The 20,267-nt window shown below is 51.9% G+C and overlaps 1 protein-coding gene across 1 annotated transcript; it reads left to right on the forward strand.

Annotated features, from left to right (window-relative positions):
- Positions 1-1,800: 1,800 nt before the first annotated feature.
- ANKRD60 (ankyrin repeat domain 60) lies at positions 1,801-12,589 on the forward strand. Its single transcript, XM_008141329.3, has 5 exons — positions 1,801-2,218; positions 6,542-6,672; positions 8,141-8,306; positions 10,346-10,807; positions 12,310-12,589. The coding sequence occupies exons 1-4, from the start codon at positions 1,801-1,803 to the stop codon at positions 10,582-10,584; spliced, it is 954 nt and encodes a 317-aa protein (XP_008139551.2). The 3' UTR covers positions 10,585-10,807; positions 12,310-12,589.
- The last annotated feature ends 7,678 nt before the right edge of the window (positions 12,590-20,267 follow it).

Consider the following 20,267-nt stretch of genomic DNA (forward strand, 5'->3'; position numbering starts at 1 on the left):
CGTGGGAATCTCAAAGTGTAACCAGGGTTGCGTTTTGGCAACTTCAGCAAAAAGTGGGTTAATAATATAAGCCTAACCATTGGACACAGACAACAGGGGTGTGAGGGCATGAGTGGGGGGGATAGGGGGTAATGGGGGGATAAGGACACATATGTAATACCTTAATCAATAAAGAAAAAAGTGGGTTAATAAATCGGAGGCTACATATTAAGAAAAACAAAACAAAAAAACCTTCGATTCATTTTGTGTTCAATTTTGCCTACGGTAAGTAGATGGAGGTAGTGTTTTGCTTCAGTAACAAGCGATTTTTTTTATTGCCTAGAAATTGAGATTTCCATGTTGTTCAAATCTGTTGATATAGAAGCCAGAGTAGAATTATTCAAGTGGAATCCTGTATTCTGAGCAGAGCTTAATTTTCCATTAAGGAAAAAAGATTAGCTTCTGTTTGTGTTGTGATGTGTGGAATTCGCACACTGAATCAACCGTGCTGGTAGACATTCTAGAGACTCCGTAAATAATTCAGCCTTTAATGTGTCAGTTTATATGTTAAACGTTTTCTATGATGTGAATGTCTTTCCAAGGCAAAGGTTTTTTTGTGTGTGACTGTAATTTCTCTGCAAAAAGTATACTTAAAGCTTATATTTTATTTATTTTTAATTTTTATAACCACTGAGCTTTCCCTATGCTCTGGTTCCTGTGCATTGTTTTTCTCCATCACGCTAGCTTTGTTGTTGTTAATCCTCCCCTGAGGGTATTTTCCATTGATTTTTAGGGAGAGTGGAAGAGAGAGGGAAAGACAGAAACATCAATGTGAGAGAAACACTGGTTGGTTGGTTGCCTCCTGCACGAGCCCAGACCACGGCCTGGCCCAGGGAGGCGCCTGCAACCAGGTGTGCCTCCTTGACAGGAATCAAACCCGGGACCAGGCTGACACTCTATCCACTGAGCAAACTGGCTAAGGCCCCCATCACTCTAGCTCTTTGTGTATTAACTGTTCATGGGCCCAGGGGCTGAGTGCTTGGGATCTGACCATCACAAGTGAGCTTCCTATTTACTTGAATGTTGGGCCTCCTCTGGTGAATTAATGGAAAAGCACAAGATGGTTTCACAAGATCGAGCCCCCTTGAAAGCTCTAACAATAGAGCCATTGCCACGGGACGTTGCCCCTTGTTGAGTGTTTTTATCAGCACCTTTCTCACTCCAATAATTCGAGGGCGTTTTCAGAATTGATGGGTTTTGATGCAGCTTTGAGAACTCTTGAAGGTCTGTCTGTCTCCCACTTCCAGAGTGGCCACATACTCCCCTACTCTTGCCCCCAAAATCTGCTGAAAGGAGTCATATTTCTGCAATTTTTTTTTTTTTAAATTTATGCTAGAAATACGGTTTTTAAGCAGAACTAAAGACTGCCTGAAGCTTGATTTAGGGCCTTGTTCAGCATAATTCCTCCAGGTAGATGGTACCCAAACTAGCAAAGATTGTATTTTACAGAGATGAGAAGAGGTCACGGTTCCCAGCAGCGGTCAGAAGCTGCCTCGTTTTCCAGGTTAAAGGAACTGACATTCAGAGCAGCCTGGAAGCTTGGCGACGGAGTTGGGGACGCGGTGGGAGCTGGGGGCGGGGGGCGTGGCGATGCCTCTGTTGATGTCAGTAAAGCTCCCCATTGTCGTAGGGAGGCCTGTGCCCTTCCGAAGATCGTCACGTCCACGTGAGCTGCGCCTGTGTTTACTGCGGGGCCTCAGGCCCACAGAGGGGGCGACGAGGGCGGGGGCGGCGATGACGCGCGGCCTCTGAGCTCAGCGGATGACGCACTTCGGGGACGGGGCGGCGGCGGGCATGAGGCGGGCGGCAGAGGGGGCGGCGGGCGCGGGGGGAGAGCGGACGGCGAAGCTGCAGGGGGGCGCCCTTCGCCCTGACCCTGCCGCGGGCCAGCGGGGCGGGCGGAGGCTGGGCTCCGAGGGCCAGCGGCATCTCCCCTCGAAACCCCGCGTCCGGGGTCGCACCCACAGCCTGAGCCACAACGGGGACTCGCAGGCCGTGAACATGGCGCTGGACCTCGCCCCAGACGTCTTTGTCATGCGGGTGCTGTTGGAGGAGACCGGGGAGATGTTCACTGTGACAGACTGCCACGGCGACATGACGGTGCAGGAGCTCAAGGAGGAGCTGGACCTGGTCGCCGGCATCCCCCTGAACCTCCAGCTGCTCCAGTACCTGGACCAAGGTGGCCCCTTCTCCCCGTCCCCAGCCTGCTACTCCCTGGCCCCGGGTGCCCAGGCTCCCCTGAACCTGCTGGCCCTGAAGGGAAGCAGCCCGATGAGGACCCCCAGGTGTCATAACACGCCCTACCCCCTGGGGCCCTCCGGTGGAAAATCAATCCCTGGCCACACAGGTTCTCCCAGTCCCAGACAGACTCACATTAGCCTCAAATCTCAAGACAAACCCAGTCCGCAGGACGACCCCACTCCACGAACAGCCCTGTCTCTTAGGGTTCCAGTCCCAAAGCAAATCCTGCCCATGTCAGGACCCCAATCCCAAACCTTCTGCCACAGCAGGACCCCCAGCAGCTCAGACCCTCAAGCTCCCCAAGTCTTCACCAGGGACCCAAGTCCCAAAGCCAACAGTGTCCACACAAGACTGCAAGCCCTAAAAGAGCCTGTCCTCAGTGGAACCCCATAACCCAGGGCAGACCTGCTCACAGCAGGACCCCAAACTCAAAGCAAACTCCAAGTCCCTGTGCTGGACACATGGACATAAGAATCCCCAGTCCCCCAGCCAGCCATGTCCACACAAGGACACCCAACGCCAAAACAAACCTGCCCTCAAACCCAGAACAAACAACTCTCCAGGCTAACCCCAAATGCCTCAGAACCCCAAATCCTTAGGAAACTCTTTATGCAAGGACACTAAAGAGTGAAACAGCCCCTGTTCACCTCAGCACCCCAAATCCAGAACAGACCTGCCCAAGACTGAACCCCATATTTTCAGGGTAACCATGACTGCCTTAGAACCTGGAATCCTCTGGCAACTGAATCCACACAAGGACACTAAAGCTCAGAACAAGCCCTTCCTACATTGGGAACCAAAACCAAGAAACTTGGCCAAGACTGAACCCCAGATCCCAGGCTATCCAAGTGACCATCAGAACCCCGAATCCTCCACCGACCGTGTTCACTGATGAGCGCTGAAGCCTGAGACAAACTCTGCCCCTTGAGAACCTATATCTGTAGGCAAACCATGCCCACGTTTGAACCTCAAAGTCCCTAAGCTGCCCCTGCCTGCAACAGACTCTACCCAGATCACGACCCTAAATCAGAGCAGACATGCCCAATTCTGAGCCCCTAATCTCTAATTAACCATTTGTGCCTCTGAACCTCAACCCATCAGCCATTACTGTGTTTGTAAGGATGCCAGACCCTGAAACAAACTTCCCACATCTGGACCCCAAATTCAAAGCCAACTCTGCCCACACCTGAAAGCCAAATCCCAAGTTCACCATGACCGAATACACCAGAACTCCAACCCCAAGCAAAGTGTCCTCATAAGGGCTCCAAAGCATGAGACAAACTCTGCCCACAATAGCACCCCAAAAATCAAGTCAAACCTACCCATATCTGCACCCCAACTCTCCATGGGAACCATGTCTACATCAGCACTCCAAGATTTAAGCCAACCATATCCATGTAAGGAAGCTGAAGTTCAGAACAAACCTCGTCTACTGTATATGAGGACCCCAAATCTTAAAGCCAACTCTGCTGGTACTCGTATTTGAAACTCAAATCCCTTAGCCAACCTAATCTACATCAGAACCCCCAATTCTAGACCAAATCCTGTCTGAGTCAGACCCCCAAATTTCAGGGAAGACCTGTTCAATTCCTCACCCCCAGTTGCCACACTACCCAGGGCTACATCAGAACCCCCAAATCTTACAACAAGTCCTACAGACACAAGGACTTCACATCCCAGAACAGACCCTTCCCAAAATAGAAAGTAAACCTTGCCTTCATCAGAACCCCAGATCTCGAAGCAAACCCTATCCACATTTGAACCCCGAACACTGGCACTAACCCAGTGCATATCCGAATCCCCGATCTCAAGCTGTGTCCTTGTCCACATTAGGAGCTCAGAGCTAGCCCAACAGGAATCAACCCAGCACCCGAAGCTCGCTGCGGCTAAACTGGGACCCTGAGCTCCCTGTCCAGACATGTCCAGTGGAGGGTAAACACCTGGTGCCCAGTCTCTCCCTCGCCATCAATCTCCTTCCGTCAGCCTGAGGACCTGGCTGTCCTATCCCGATCCCTTGGATGAGAGGATCAAAGCCCCCGGCCTCTGTCATCTCCCCACCCGTGGAAATCAACGCAAAAACACTTCAAGGAAGAGATGGAAAGCTCTGTGGCTGCAGCACAGAGGATGTGAGCGGCGACACTGCAGACACACTGCAGTGATACTGCAGAGGCCAGGATGGAGGAGACAGATCCTGGCGCAGCTCGGTGCTCCCGCCAGCGGCCCTGGGGCAGCTTCTCGTCTGAGCGCTGAGCCCTCTCACCCAGAGAAGTCTCATTGCCATGTCCCTCCCTAAACAGAACGACTCGGAAAGGCGTCTGTGGGAGCCGAGGCCCCTTCCTGTGTACTGGTTGTACGAGGAGAGTATTGGGCAGATGCTTTGGGGATTTCTGAGGCTTTATACAGAGGGAAATAGATCTCAGACCCAGTCTGTATTTAACATGTTACAAACGTGGTGAACTCTTGAAGGACTTAGAGTTCCAAAACAAGTAATTCGAAAATTACGTCTCCTGAACTACGAATGTCTGGCCCCCTTCTGTGAATTTATTTCTGCTGATGAGCTATGCTGAGCAGTAAATTCAAAAAAGCGAAGTCACAGGATTGTGACTTACCGCTGATGTCACAATCCTGTCCCTCAACCAGCACTTAGCGAGCGTTAGAAGCTTGACCTCTCTCTCGGCTGTGGTCCTTACTGTGGACGGCCAACAGGAGAGCGAGAAGGTGGGGCCACGCTGATAGATGAAATGTGGGCTCCTGCCTATATGCAACCAGCCGATGCCTCTGTGCCCACCTCAGAGGTTGCCAGGGGGGTCAAATGAGCTAATGGATGTGAAAACCTTGAGAGACACAAATCTGAAAGGGGTGAGCAAATCCGCAGATGAGGGTCGCCCTGACAGGTCTGTCGTCAGCTCTAATAATTTATTTAAGCGGGTGATAATTAGTGTTTGTGTAAGCTGAAGTCGCTGCCTGCCTGCAAGGAAGAATGTGCTCTGATTTCTTCCCGAGGAGCTGCTCAGCATGTGTGACTCGCACACTTGTCGTTCGCAGGGAAACACAGCTTTACTCCATTTCTTCAAGGTTGATGGGAAGACAGGTTGTCTTGCTTAGTCTAATTACTGATTATCCTCTGTGTTGGAACCACAAACAAGACCCTAATTAACAGATTTGCCAGCCACCACTTCCTGTTTACATCCACCATCCGGAGTTGCTGGGAACCAGAGATGCCGGCAGAGCCCAGAGGGACGGCGCCCAGCGCTGGAAGGGAGGGCAGGTCTGGCTGGAGTCCTGGCTTTGCCATGCACTGGGGGCCTGAGTTTGCTTATCAGCAAACGGGAGGTGACAGACCTCACTTGGCATGAAGATTACATAATGTGGGCACTTCTGCCCTGGCCGGGTGGCTCAATTGGTTGGAGACTTGTCCCATACACCAAGAGGTTTCAGGTTCGATTCCTGGTCTAGGCACATACCTAGGTTGTGGGTTTGACCCCCTGGGCTGGGTGTATACGGAAGGCAGTCGATTGATGTTTCTCTCTCCCATCAATGTTTTTGTTTTTCCCCCCCCTCTTTCTCTCTCCCTTTCTCTCTCAAATCAATAAAAACATATCCCTGGGTGAGAACTAAAAACAAAAAAACCCCCACAAAACAAAAATGTAGGTACTTTTTACAGGTATGTAGTAATCACTCGATTATGAAACCCAAAAAACACTGGTGAATTCCACCTGGAATAAATGATAATTCAATCCAAGCAGAGATGAGACTAATGTGTGGCATTGCTTATGGAGAAAGCACAGATCCAACAGATGTTTGCCATTGCTACTTCTTACCCAACGAAGACAACATTCGCCAGAGTGTTTTAGCTTGACATCTGTAACTTGTATGACTACACTGTGCTGTGCTATATATAAAGGATAACCTAGTTACTTCAAGTTTTCACTCTGTTTGTAGAGTTTGCCTCATGAAATGACTCCAGCGACTCGTGTTTTTCGAAACAGGATGAGTTATAATTGCGGAATTTTATAAATCGTTGCCTTGGTTTTTGTGTTTGGATGTTGTTGTTTGGCTTCTCTTTGAGCCGAGCCACATTAAAGTTCTGAAAGCGTTAAGGACCACAGGCAGATTTGTGTGGAGCCATCACAGGAGATTAGTGCTCAAGGTTCTGAAGGTATCTTTGTGATACCCAAGGTCAGATCACCTCTTAACTAAACTAACGTAATAGTTTATCTTGAATACCCATTTTTTTCAAAGAAAAACTGATTCTCCGCAGGAATTTTGATGGATGACACTACCCTGAGGTTTCACGATGTCGTTCCCGGTGGAATTATTTCATTACATGTCTGGCGTTATGATGGATGGGCGGACCTGGTTCTGGCGGCGGTGGAAGGGGATACCAGTAAGGTGTTTTCATGATTCTTTAAATGGATATTACACTTCATGAAGCAGTTGTAAATTGTGTGTGTGTGTGTGTGTGTGTGTGCGGGCGGGTGGGGGTGGGGTGGGGATCCCCAGTCTTTAATGTAAATATTTGAGTAGAAGTTTCAGAGCAGGGAGAAAAGATAACAAGGACTTACGTCCTAATGATCAAATCCTGGATCGAGTATTTCCACTCACTCATTGGGTTTGTGATTTCACTGTGTTCACTCACTTTTGACTTATAATCCACTCATGCCCCCCAAAAGAATCTGGGCAATGTGTTCTCTATTCACACGTGTATTTGGTAAAGTTGGAAACCTAATATAACCGCCAGTGCAGCGCCCCGGATGCCCTGGAGATTCTCGGCCTGGAACACGGGCAGGTGCACCGTCCTGGCGGGGTCTGCCTTTCTCCGGTACACAGCAGGCGCCTACTGTTTGCCAAGCCATGTGCTGGGCTCCGGGGTGGAAACCAGCTTGTCCACTCAATGGTGAAGACAAATCACTCAGACACAAGGGGGCAAGTGTGTGTTCTTTCTAGAAAATAAGCTTGACGAATAGGGATGAGCTGTGCGCGAGGAGACGGAATTCACTCCGGCTGGGAACGGGCTGGGGAGGCTGGGTGCGGAGGGGTCTTGGGATTAGGCCTGGGAAGGGTGAGCGGGTTTGGGGGAGGCAGGGACAGCACTGCAGCACCCCTGGGTGGGTGCACGTCTCAGAGGAGGGTGTGGGGCGGGGCCCCGCCCAGCTGTCTGCACAGCCGCGGCCAGGTCCTCCCTCACTCCTCCGTCTCCCAGGCCTCCCCAGCGACTGGGGCTGTGCCTGGACATTCTGGCTCTGGCTCTGGACATGGGTGATTCCCTTTTGTCTGACCAGCACCCTGCCTTGTGCACAGTCAGTCTCTCTTCCCCGCCACCCTGCGCCAGACACCGCCACCAGGGAGAGCCCCCCTCCGTGCTCGGAGCCTTACTCCACCCCAAGGGGATGGTGTTCCGGCTCCTCCTCCCCGAGAGCCGAGTTCAGAGTGTTCCAAAGCTAGGGACGCAACGGGCCCGGGATAGATCGCAAGGTCGGAATGAGCACGTCTCAGGGGAAGCTTGTTCCCCGAGGGGAGCCCCTCCGTGCTGGCTGGGGTCTTCCTTACCGGCCACAACCACCTTCCCCTGGACACCCAGAAAAACCTGTCTTTCTCTCTTCAAACATGGACAGGAAGCACTTCCTGCCTTCCGAGCCTGCCTGATGGTACGCTCCTATGTCCTGGGCATGGGTAGCGTCAAACCACGTCCTCCCTGGCTGTTTCCCAGCTTCCCCATTGGGGTTTGCCCCATCTGGTCCCACGGTGGGCCTTCACTGGGCATCTGATCAGACCTACCCTTGGGAGGGCCCTGCCCCGCCTGCCCGGGCCCTGTGCCGTGCGGCCCCCACGCTCACGCCCCTCTGTGCGTCTTGCCCAGCTCTCCTGCCTTGGAGTGAGTGAGGACTCTCCGTACCGAACGGCAAGTCTGCACTACCTGGGAGAGAAGCAGCGGAAGAAGTGGGTGGCTCAGAGGGCATTCGTGGCCTTGTACGTCGCCTCGCACAGAGGCCACATGGAGGCGGTGCAGTATCTTCTGGAACAAGGTAATTGTGAGGCACAGCGGGTATGTTCAGGAGCTGGAGCCCTTTGTGAGGAGGGAGAACAGGGTGGTTTGTCTCCTGGTCCCTTCAGCAGTGGTTTCCTGGGCTCAGGTCTTGTCAACCACCCATCATGGTCCCTGTCGGAGGTGTCTTCGGACATGGTAGCCAGGGGCTGGTCCGCTCCCTTGGCCAGGTCTCCGGGGAGTTCTTTCTGCTGGGGGAGAGCGGCTGAAGGGGCGTCCTGGCTCTGTGTCCAATCAGACACCCTGGGGCGTCCCCCAATGCCTGTGTGATTTGCACCCCAGCTGAGGTTGGGTTTCTGACACGGACTAGGGGCCCCAAGCTGGCCCCCTTCTCCTGGTGGTAGGCAGCCCTTTCCTCCAAGCCTTGAGATAATCACCCCAAACCCTCTTTCCCTCTCTCTCCCCCGAACCCCCAGCCTTAGCCTGCATTGTCCCTGAATTAAGGGCTTCCCATGAGATTCTGCAGGAATGGGTTTCATCTCCCTGGAGGTAGGATGTTTTTGAGAAAAGAGGCCCACGGACGGAGGTGTCACCCATTAAAGAACAATGCACAGTAGTTGCGGCCAGGCCAGGCCAGGCCAGGCCAGGCCACGCTTCCCTGGAAAAAAGCGCGTGACAGGCAGGGTCCTTGGTCAATGGTTGGAAGCTCAGAAGAGGGCCTCATCCAAGGGTCTCCACTGTCAACGCCCCCAAATTAGACCCTTTCTTTCCCGCCTGCAGCCTTGACCCAGCCTCTCTCCACTCAGTCTGCTTTTCCCCACTTCCAGCAGGCAGGGCAGGCGAACATCTCGGGCGCGCGGGTAAGATGACCAGCGGCGGCGTGATGGAGAGAGCTTCCGGACTGTATCCCCCCTCCCCTGCCTTCTGCCTGTTGTGAGATGAAATATGGGCTTTTCACAGCCCAGCAGTCCTTTAAGCTCATAAAACGTCATTTTCACTCTGATGGAACTGTGATGTATTTGAAAGGACCAGTTAAAAAATTACAGCCAGCTTTGCAACGTTTTCTGTCCTTTGCAGACAGCCATTGGGAAGAGGCGACTTGGCCCAGGCTGGGCCTTAGGAGAACCTATTTAATGAACCCTGTACCTCACCGACCAGCCGTTGCTCATAGAAACGGGCTCCCCAAATGTCAGTTGCATGGAATGAAAGTGCCTTGTTTTCAGTGTCATGACATTTGTTACCCAGAATTTGATTCCACTCAACAAGTCCACATTGGACACCTGTCATTAGCCCACCCGCCGGCAGGAGGCAGTGAGGGATGCGATCAAAGCCAAGTGTGTCTATGAGTCAGGCCGCCGTGTCCGTCATCGCCTGGGCGCCTGTCTTCCCCAGGCATCGCGCTACGTGCTGGGGAGGAAAACAAAACCACTGTGCTTTCTGCCCTCGTGGAGTTTATGAAGGGAAGTCAGCACATGATTACAAGCAATTAATTCCATGGTCGGTGTGCACAGCGTATCTTCCGAGCTTATACAGAGGAGCTCGGGGATGCGGGTGAAGGAGGGGCTCCCGAGGGAGTGAATGAGCCCTAAGAAAGGATACAGTGAGCCCAGGGGCAAGGAAAAAGGATGGGAGTGTGGTTGGCAAAGGACACAGCACATGCAAAGGGCCAGGGGCAGGATGGGGGAGCAGGGTATATTTAAGGGGTGAAGATGGGAGGCTGGTATGATCGGAGCATGCAGGGTGGGGAGGAAGAACATTGTGGGGGTGTTGCTGGAGTGATAAGGGGGAGGGGAGGGGAGATAGAGCAGTAAAGACCTAGAACATTACCCCAAGGGCAGTGGATGCCAGCAGCGGGATTGGAGGAGGGTGAGTGGCTTTGTGAAGGATCACTGGCTGCGCTGGAGGGGAGCCTGGAGGTGCGGTGGTGCTGGGTGCCGGGGGGTGCATTGACCCTCGCCTAGACCTGGTGTGGAGCGTGGGAGCCGTTGTTAATTTTCCTAATATTCCTTTCACAGCCTCAGCCCCTGCAGGCTTCTCTTCCTGGATGTGCTTCCCTCAGCCAACTTCCTTATTTTACAGGAGCCAACTGTCTCGGCCGATCCCCCATGGGCAGGACTCCCTTGCACGTGGCCGCAGTCACGGGCCAGTCGGACTGTATAGGCCTCCTGCTCCAACACGGGGCCTCCATCTATGCCAAAGATGCCAAGGGGGTGACCCCTAAGGACATCGCCCACCAGCTGAACCACAGGCAGGATGAGCAGCAAATGTTCCTGTTCTCCCAGCAGACAAAGCCAGGGGCGAAGGGCCTGAGGACGTGAGCAAGGCTTTTCAGGGAGGAGAGCCTCCCAGGAGGAGAACACAGCTGAGCTCCCACTGGGGTGTTTGCTGGTCAAAGCTGAGCCCGGTAACTTTTGAAGCGCTCAGATCCACGGTGACCCTTGGTGAGCAGGAAGGCAGGAAAACATGGCAATTAATCTGAATCAGATAGTGAATTATCTGTCCCGGCTGCAGAGGACCTGCGGAGGGAGCTGATAGAAATAGGTGAGCTGTGTTCGTTTTGTAACCCATTACGGCCCTAATAGGCTCCATGCCAGCCTTTAATTTTAAGCTGTTTGTACGTGGTGCCTGATAACGCCACTCAGGGTGATGAGGGCCAATTACCTTGTCCCGCGTCCGGAGGCCGCCTAATGCACCGGGTGCCCGGAGTCCCAGCAGTCAGGAGAGCGGCTCTGCCGTTACTGCACGACGCGTGTTGGCAAATGTCGGGAGGCCGTGGGCAGTGAGCTTCCGTTTGTAAAGCTCACAGAACCAAAGGCTCCCACAGCTCGTAATGTTCCAGAAGTTTCCCTGAGCCATCCTTGAGGGGTCTGAGGCTTGAGTCGGGGTGGGGTGGGGTCGGGGGAGAGCTCGGTTCTCCAAACAGGTTCTCCAGAGGGTGCCTGATTTGTTGCAAGGCAACTCGTTGGCACTGAGTGTGGAGGTGGTGGTGTGAAGGATGATGAAGAGCTTGTAGAAGGAGCCGGCACCTTCTTTCCTTGTGTCCCATCGCCAATGGCCCAGGCACCACCTCCCACCAGCTTTCTCCTTTCTTGCTGGAACCCAACTCGCTGCAGGACCTTATGGGGCAGCGTCTATGCTTAATTCTAGGTTCTGTACCTCACAGAAGATACAGACCTGCTGTGTGGATGAGGGAGACTGTAAGGAAAGGTGAGGTCTGAGGCAAACTGACACACACTCCCCTGTCTGAAGGCGCCATGGCTCAGCTCCAACAGAAATGGGGGTCAAAGGCAGCCAGATCTTTCCAAGCTGTCTAGAGCAGGAAATTGAGTTTTTGATATAAGTTTTGGTTTTGAGTGTTGGCTTGAATTTTTTAAGGATTGTGATATGGTACAAAAGGAGAAGATTTGAGACACACCCATAAGACTGCCCTCCATTGTGAAACTAACACGTTTCACAGAGGAAAGTGGTAGAAACAACTTGAGACTCATTGGGACAGTCCTTGGCTCTGAAGCCACAGGGCGGATGGCCCAGGGTCCTGTCCTGGATGTTTCTCTAACGCCCTATATTCTATATTCTGGAATCCCTCTCGGGCGCCTAAGTTGTGTTTTTAAAGTGATGGAGATGGCATGGAATCCTGGCGCCCTTCCTTCTGACTTAGGTCCCAATAACTGGATTCAGCTTTTGAATTAATTGGCCACATTTCCTGCTGTCAGAGCGAGTAAGAGCTGTGTTGATGGGGCCCTACACTCAGCAGACGGGGCTGTACCCAGCTCAGCAATCTGTTTGACAAATAATAGTCAGGAAAAAAATAGAGTTTAGCGTCAACTATGTCAAAACCGAGATCTTGTTTTTGGCAGGCTTTCTCCAAAGTCATAGGCAGATATTAAATAACCCCATTGAGCGGGTCAATTCATTTAGCTAATGAGGTGTGTGCTGGGGGGGGGGGGGGCGGGGGGCGGGACTTGAGCACCCTTTTAACTTAACAAGTGGCATTACTCAAAGTCATGTTTGCCTGGAGCTTTGCTCTATTGTCTTTGTTTTAGGGGAGCCAAGTGCCTGACACTTGTCCTCAGAACTTTGGAGGCAGCGCTCTGTCTTCCTACGGCCCCGATTCAATTACACTCTGGGCCAGAAATTGGGCAGATTCCAAGCTCTCTGTGGTGACGTTTTGCTCAGTCTGTGGCAGGGTCATTTGAACACGCCCGAAGGTCCTGGGGACTCTTCATTTGAGGAAATCTCAACATCCTCTCTCATATTCAAACAAGCCTCATCACAGGTACAATAAAAGACGTCCATCCCATAGAAGAGTTGATTTGCAATTGATCACAGTCATGTTACATTTATAGATATTTCATTAAACATTTTTTAAAGGTGTTTTTTGGGTCATTCTTTGAAGCCAACAGAAAAAACGTTTGGGGTTGGGGCATCTCAAATATTTTTGTGGGACTTTAGAATCCGTTTAGGCCCAAGGCATTGGGGATGGCGTCTAGCAGTGAAACAGCGGTGGTTTGCAGGGGCCCAGGTGGGCCTCCCCTCTCCGAGGAGAGAGTGGGCTTCCTCTGGGAAAGGAGTGGGGCCAGCCTTCTGGGTATAAAGTCCAGCCCCCTCTCTTTATCTTGTACTTCTTGTGAGCCTGGGCTCTAGTGAGCAAGAAACTGGGGGACTCGTGTGGCGATGCAGAGTTTGGGGTCAGTGTGGACCCCAGATCACATCTTTTTTTTAAAAAAATATATATTTTATTGACTTTCTACAGAGAGGAAGAGAGAGGGATAGAGAGTTAGAAACATCGATGAGAGAGAGACATTGATCAGCTGCCTCCTGCACACCTCCCACTGGGGATGTGCCCACAACCCAGGTACATGCCCTTGACCGGAATCGAACCTGGGACCTTTCAGTCCACAGGCCGACGCTCTATCCACGGAGCCAAACCAGCTAGGGCCCAGATCACATTTTGCAGGCTTTGCCCTGTGGTTAGAGGATGGAGGGTAGTCATGGTGCCTGGTCCCTAAGGGTGTTGGGAAGGCCTAGGAAGTAGAGCATGCTCAATAGATGCTAGTTGGTATCATCTGAGAGCTTGGTGGGATAATCTTGCAGAAGTCAAAGGCTAAATTATTGGTGTTTGAGAGAGAGGGAAGATAGGAGAACCATTTGGTGCTTTTCTTGGACTCTCTTAAGTTCCTATCACCTCAAAACTGATGACCTGACACTTTGAGGTCAACACCCCCAGGAAAATGCCATGGAGTGTCCTTGGGGTTCTTGGTGGCCCATGAAGGAGGCTTTCTCGGCTTCTCTGCCATCAGGGACATTGCTCAGCAGGGTGCCTTATGTCAGCCTGGAAAACAGTCCTTGGAACTGGGGAGCCCCTCTGGAGAGGTGAACCACTCACTAGAAGCAGATGACAGCTGAGTTTCTACTCGCCTTGGCTGCCAGGATGCTTGGAGCCAAGATTAGGCGCCCCCCGGAGCAAATACCCGCTCGCCCCCTGAGTGCGTTGTAACCAGTCTCTCTTCTTGTACGTGTTCAGTTATAAGTCGCCCCCAATCCTCCTGAGGTCAGTGTAAATGAGAAAGAGGTGACACCAACTGTGGTTCAGAGGGAGCTTTGAACATCTTTCCCAGGTCTGGTTTGGCTGACCCAGCCTCCAGGCCATCAAGCCTCTGGTCACCCTCCCCCGCAGGCCCCACCCCCCACTGTCTCAGGGGCAGCTAAACAAAGACCCTGAGCCTTATTCTGCATCCTGTCCATTGGCCTGATCTCCAGCATCCTTCAGGCCCTGGATGTGGGTGCGTTGGCTGCCCCTCTGGACCTCGGGCCACCCCAGTTCTAGTGGGTCTTCAGCACGGTGCCATCTCTCCCCAAAGATTCCTCCACGAGGTGTCAGCTGAGCTTGGGCTCTGACCACCAATTCTGCCCTCTGCCCCAGACCTGGGCCCTCTAACTGAAGCATGGTCACCAGCCAGTGTTTCCTGGAGAGGCGGAAGGGCCTCCCATGGCATCTCAGGGGACTTAGGTGGCTCCTGACACTCCTGAAACCTAGGGTGAGAAAGTCCCCTCCTTTTCAAACCACTCCCAGTTCCTTTGATTCCAACAAGGAGAAAATCTCCATTTGGAACTAGTATACTAGACCCTCAGCTGTCTCCCTTTTAAAAATACACAAATGGAGCCAACGGCAGGCAGCTGTGTTTTGCTGCGAGTTAATACCATTGCCTTGTTTTCAGTGTATTTGTGGGCCAGAACTCTATTCCTTTCTTCACTCCTAACCAGTGTGTGACTTTGGGCAAATGGCCGCCTCCAAGGAGCTCAGCTTCTTGGTCTATCACGGGGCCCCATCATCTCCATGCCAACCTGGTTGTGCTGGTGAAATAAGACAACTAAGGTGAACTGTGCCCTCCGGACCTGAAGCCCCGATGTTGTGCCTCCCCCCTCGCCTCCCCCCCCCCAGCCTCCTGGGAAGGCCGGGCCTTGTGAGCTGCTAGATCTGTTTAGAATTTTCCTTTGCCCCTGGCTGTGTGGCTCTGGGCCAACTAGTTGTATTTCTCAGAGCCTCAGTTTCTTCATTGGTAACAGTGGGCACTAAAACCTGCCCCTGTCATTGCTGGAGGGTTCCGATGCCTGCACAGAGCAGACGCCTGACAAACAGCAGGCGCTGCTCTTATCATCACGACCGCCACCTAATTTGCTTACAGTGTTTACTTGCTGGGAATCAATAGTCTCCCGGTTCCCAGAGCGCCTCATCCATCCTCAGCAAACCTTATACAATAAGCGTCTCCATCCAGAACGGATAGTTCCCAACTTGGGGGATAAATAATGTCCCTGAAACTTGCTGATTTTTTTGCTATTAAGTACAGAACTTCCTCGGCAACTTCTAGAAAGCCGTTTTGAACGTCAAACGCCAGGGTCAGTTCTGCAGGAGAGGGGAAAAAAACTTCTCAGGCAAGAGAAAAATTCCGGGCGCCGGGTTCGGCCTCTGCAGTGCGCACTGAGTGCGAAAGCACCCGGCAGAGGGCAGAGAAACCCATTAACATTTAGAAAACGCGGTGTTTGTGTTCATCGGAAATGTCACAGATGCCGCAGTCTGCGTCACAGTCAGAGCTCGGGAGCAGGGCTCAGCGACGGGGGCTCGCAGACAGGATGGGGGCTCGCAGACAGGATGGGGGCTCGCAGACAGGCGCCTCCGCCTGGGCCCCTGAAATTGTCTGCAAAACAGGCGTGTTGCGCGCCTCTTTTTCTGGGAGAATGTTCACAGCTCTTCTCATCACATCCTGGAAAGGTCTGTAGCTCCCCCTGCCTGACATTCGCGAACCTGGACACAACACAGGGAGACCAACCTCGCCAGTTGTCAGATCAAATAAATAAACCCGTGCAAGGTCACCTACGCATGGGGTCGTGTGCATTGTCATTGCGCAATCGGGAAAATGGTAAATCCTGATAACCCAGGTGCCTGGGAGTCGGCTCTGTCCCGCACAGAGGGGTGCCTTTCTGGATGACGGCCCCACAACAGGGCTTCCTTCGTAAAGCCGCGCTGCAGAGACAAAGCCCCAGCACATAACGAGCCGGCGCGGAGGTTCACGACAGCTGTTCATGCGGCAAGCGCCTGGAAACACTCCAGTGCCCACCGCGGGGATGATGGTGGACATTCTGCAGCCATTAAACAATGGCTTGATTTGTATGTATCGGCCAAGGGACGGCCACCAGGGCTGTCGGTGATGTGTCAGCAAGTGAAAAACAGCAAGTTGCCCAGGAAATGTGTGTGAGCTCATTAAGTTACAGTTTTAAAATGGAGGCAAACCTAATAGATGTGCATTGAAGTTTATTGGAGCAAAAACAGAATAATGTCAAAGATTTTCAAACTCTTAGCAATGCTGACTTCAAGGCGGGGGGGTTGCTAGAATGGTTGGTCATAACTATTGCCTTATATTATTATTATTATTGTGGTAAAATACCCACCCATATAACATAAATTTGCCATTAATGGCATTTAGTACATTCACAATGTTGTACAACCACCACTACTGTCTAGCTCCAGAACATTTTTATTCCCTAAAAAGAAACCCTGGGCCCTCTGTTCCCCTTAATCCTAGACAACCACTAATCTACTTTCTGTCTCCATGGGTCTGCCCATTTGTGATATTTCATATCCATCAAGTCCTGCAATGTTTATCCTTTTGTATCTGGCTTCTTAGCATAATGTTTTTCTGGTTCATCGTGTTGCAGCATATGTCAGCACATAACTCTTTTTATGGCTGAATAACATTCCACTGTTTATCCGGTCACCAGCTGGGCACACCTGCATTGCTTCCACCTTTTGACTATTGTGAATGCTGCTGCTATGAACGTGGGTATAGAAGCATTTGTCAGAGTCCCTGTTGTCAGTCTTTTGGATATATACCTAGGAGAGGAATTGTTCAGTCCTAGGTAATGCTATGTTTAACATCATGTCTTACATTTGTAATTGAAATATACAAAAAGGGAAAAGAAGGAAAGAGAGACCCCTCATGTGAGCTCTCCAAAGTTTGAGACACAGTCTTTCATTGAGCACGGATCCCAGCTAGATGTTGTACACGCATTCTCTCCTTTCGCCTCTGCTGCATCCTGAAGTCGGAGGTTTTTCGTCTTGAGCACACAGGGAGGGACTGTTAAACACAGGAGGCTGCGCTTCACTTCCCAGGGGCCCTGGATTCGTAGGTTCCAGGCAGAGCCTGAGGTTTCTAAGCACCTCCGGGGATGCTGCTGCAGAGTGGCACCAAGCATGTTCTAGGCCATGTCCATTTTTTCACCGAGAAAACAGAGGCCCAGAGAAGTCAGCAACTTGCCCAGAGTCACACAGCAGGTGAATGGGGCAGTAAGGATGCCCGACCACAGACCATGGTTTTAACAAGCACCTGACAGTATTAAACTTGCCTGATTGCAGACCACTCTCCTTTTCCAGGAGTGGGCCAGCTTGCCTGGGAGGATTTCTGGTGGCTGCGACATCAGTTACCTCTCTAAGGCCCCTTCCTCTGCTCATAAAGCGCAGAAAATACCGGCACCCATTCTCACAGCACTGTGGAGGTGCTCACCCAGAGCCCAGCCAGGCCAGGCCAGGCGGCTGGGCACCAGCAGGCAATGCAGAGGAAGGATGGAGGAGCAGGTAATCGAACCCCACCGACACCTCCTCTGTTCATATCAGAGCCCCAGCGACTGTCAGGACAGGCCCGAGGGGGTCCTGAACAATTTCTTCCACCCTCAGTCTTCCATTCAGAAGGAAACCCTCCCACAAACCCTCCCTAGGCCTCCGCGGGGGGGCGGGGGGGGGGCGGGCTCGGAGGCTCCCGCTAGGTGGCGCTGCTGCGCGCGGTTGATTCAGGTGGCCAGGAAAAGCGGCCACCAGGTGTCGCAGCGAGACCACGAATCAGCTCTCGCCCCAGAAACTTCAGTGGGACTTGGGTACATCCTGTCCCCCAGGTACAAATTGTAGACCTATTGCATTTAGACCATTCTACCCCGGAGGACTTTTCAATCTTGGTCCTTTTATGCTCTTTTGATCTTTGTAGACTATAGCATTTTTAAAAATATCTAACGTTTTGTGGATAGCATTTTCACATAAAGTTAATAGTGTAAGATTTCAGAAAAGAATACTGTCTTTCAATTCAAAGATTCCTTCTGCAGGGGCTCATGGTCTTAGGGTGAGGATGAGAGCCAGCCAGCTTGAGATTAAATTCCACTCCTTTTAGCCCCCGAAGGGAGGAAACGGCTAGGGCCTTCCTTGCAGCCCTACTGGACATTTTAATCAGTGACTCTATCACTCAGGAGGGGATGCAACAAGAAAAGCAAGACAGAAGTTTGCTAACTTAGGTGTTTGGAAACTCAAGGGTCTCTACGTTGTTTTCCTTGAGTGAAATATAAGCAAAAGCACGCGGAGAAGGGCTGAGATTTAGAATGATTACTATTTCTACCGAAGGACAACTTCAAAGAACGTCAGGATCTAGCCCCACCTTTCAGCAAACTGCAGTATATAGGGTGTCCCACAATACACACTTTAACAGCTGATACCTCACTTAATTTTCACTCCTTTTTAGGTTTAACTGATTTGAGATAATGGGTGAAGCCAGACTAAACTTTGAACAAAGAAAATTTATCCTAAAGTGCCACTAGACTACTTTTTCATGGGGGATACATAAAAGACAAAGTTTATGGTTCAAAACCGGCAACAGTCGACGAAGAGGGCACACAAATCCCGAATGAAATGATTCTTGATGTTTGCGATCCCATTGCTTCGCATTATCAGCAGCGCCTGGGCCAGAATGGCCATCAGTGTGAAAACGGGCATTGGCAAAAAATTATTCATTTCTGTAGATTCTTTTAAAATTTGAAAACGAGCTGTACGTTAATAAACACTGGCTTTATAATCACTCCAAGTGTGTACACATTTTTTGGTACACCCTGTATTTTATGCCTTGTTTATCTGACACATGGTTTAGGAATTATATTTAAAAAAATAAAAAAAGTGTTTGATCTGGTTTTGCCAGTGCTATCAAGTGTCTCATTTGCTTCTTGTAAGGACCCAGGTGAGTCAATGTCACTTCCTTTGAAAAGAGATGGGTCTGGACTATGAAGCTTGGAGCATTGAACTTGAGTCAGACACAGGTGACAGCAATGAGGCGAGGGGTCTGCCCTGCTCCCACTGGTGCGTCCACCAAATACGGTAATTGAGCTCACGTGCTAGGAAGCACCCCCAGGTTCTGGGCTACTCCCACTGGGGGTCAGGGATGGTTTCCGGCTGCCCGTCCACCCCGTCGGCCCCCCCTCCCTGTCTGGGGGAGTCACCAGATCCTTTGGCCATTCACTGCTGTTAATCAACTGCTGCCTTTTGCAAATCTCAAAAAGTCCAGCCTGATCCAAATAGGAACTGTGATCGCTCTTCCCCTGTAGCCCCCTCTCCAGCTCAGGGCCGGCTGGTTTGCTAGAGGCTGTGGGACCCTGGTGCCTTTGTCACTGTCCCCCACGCCCCTCCACTTGCCCAGCTGCTTGTGGTGCTTTGGGGTGGTGAGATGCAGAGGGGAGTTGGGGGGGCTGCCTGTTACTCTCCACAGCTGCCGTAGGCCCTTGGTCAGGGTCCCCAGGCCATGAGAGAGTGGTGGAGACCCCCACTTGGGACCCTCACACAGGTGATTCCCACTGACCTCCTGAGACCGGCCTCCTCCTCCCTCTGGCTGTCCGTGGCTGTTCGCCCCGGCCTCTGTGTGTCGCAGGGCAGGCAATACTTGGGGAGGGGAAGGGGTGGTCTTTAAGACGGCACCGGCCCCTGCCTGCCTTCCCTGTGCCCATGTGGCCCATGGGAAACAGTCCTTGTCCTTATTGCATGGGATTCTTGAAGCACAGGCAGCTCCCAAGAACGGACTCTGGAAGCAGTCGCTGGGTAAAGCTGGGGACAGAGCTCCCTGCGGGAGGACAGCTCTCTCCAAAGAGACCTCCGCTCCCTGCATGCTTTCTGACCTCCTAGAAAACAGTGGTTGGCCATTTCTGGGGGTGGGCGGTGGGGTGGGTCTCAGAAGTGGCTTTGGCTCAGTCTTAGCAAGTAGAGCTGTCACCTGATGTAAGTGCCTCTCTTGGAAGATGGGGGACATGTCAGTTGTTCTTAGTGGTGGGCTGCAGCTGAAATTCAGGTTCTTGGAATGTCAAACAGGCTGTCCCCTGTTCCTTGCTGAGGCTGAAATTCAAGGGGACGTCTGGAGTTGCCAGTGTATGTGTTTCCTGAGGCTGCAAACAATTGCTGAAAACTTGGTGGCTGTCACAGTCCCGAGGCCAGAAGTCTCGAAGAAGGTGTTCCCTGGGCCGTGCTCCCTCCCAAGGCTACCGGGAGCATCTTTCCCGCCTCTCCCAACTTCTGGTGGCTCAGGCGTCCTTGGCTTGTGGCCACATCCCTCCAATCCTGCTCCATCTTCACTCGGCTTTTTCCCGTGTGCCTGTGTCTGTTTCTCCTCTTCTCTCATAAGCAGGACTTGTCCCTGGATTGAGGGCC

The sequence above is a fragment of the Eptesicus fuscus genome, chromosome 12 (assembly GCF_027574615.1).
Source record: "Eptesicus fuscus isolate TK198812 chromosome 12, DD_ASM_mEF_20220401, whole genome shotgun sequence".
NCBI lineage: Eukaryota > Metazoa > Chordata > Mammalia > Chiroptera > Vespertilionidae > Eptesicus > Eptesicus fuscus.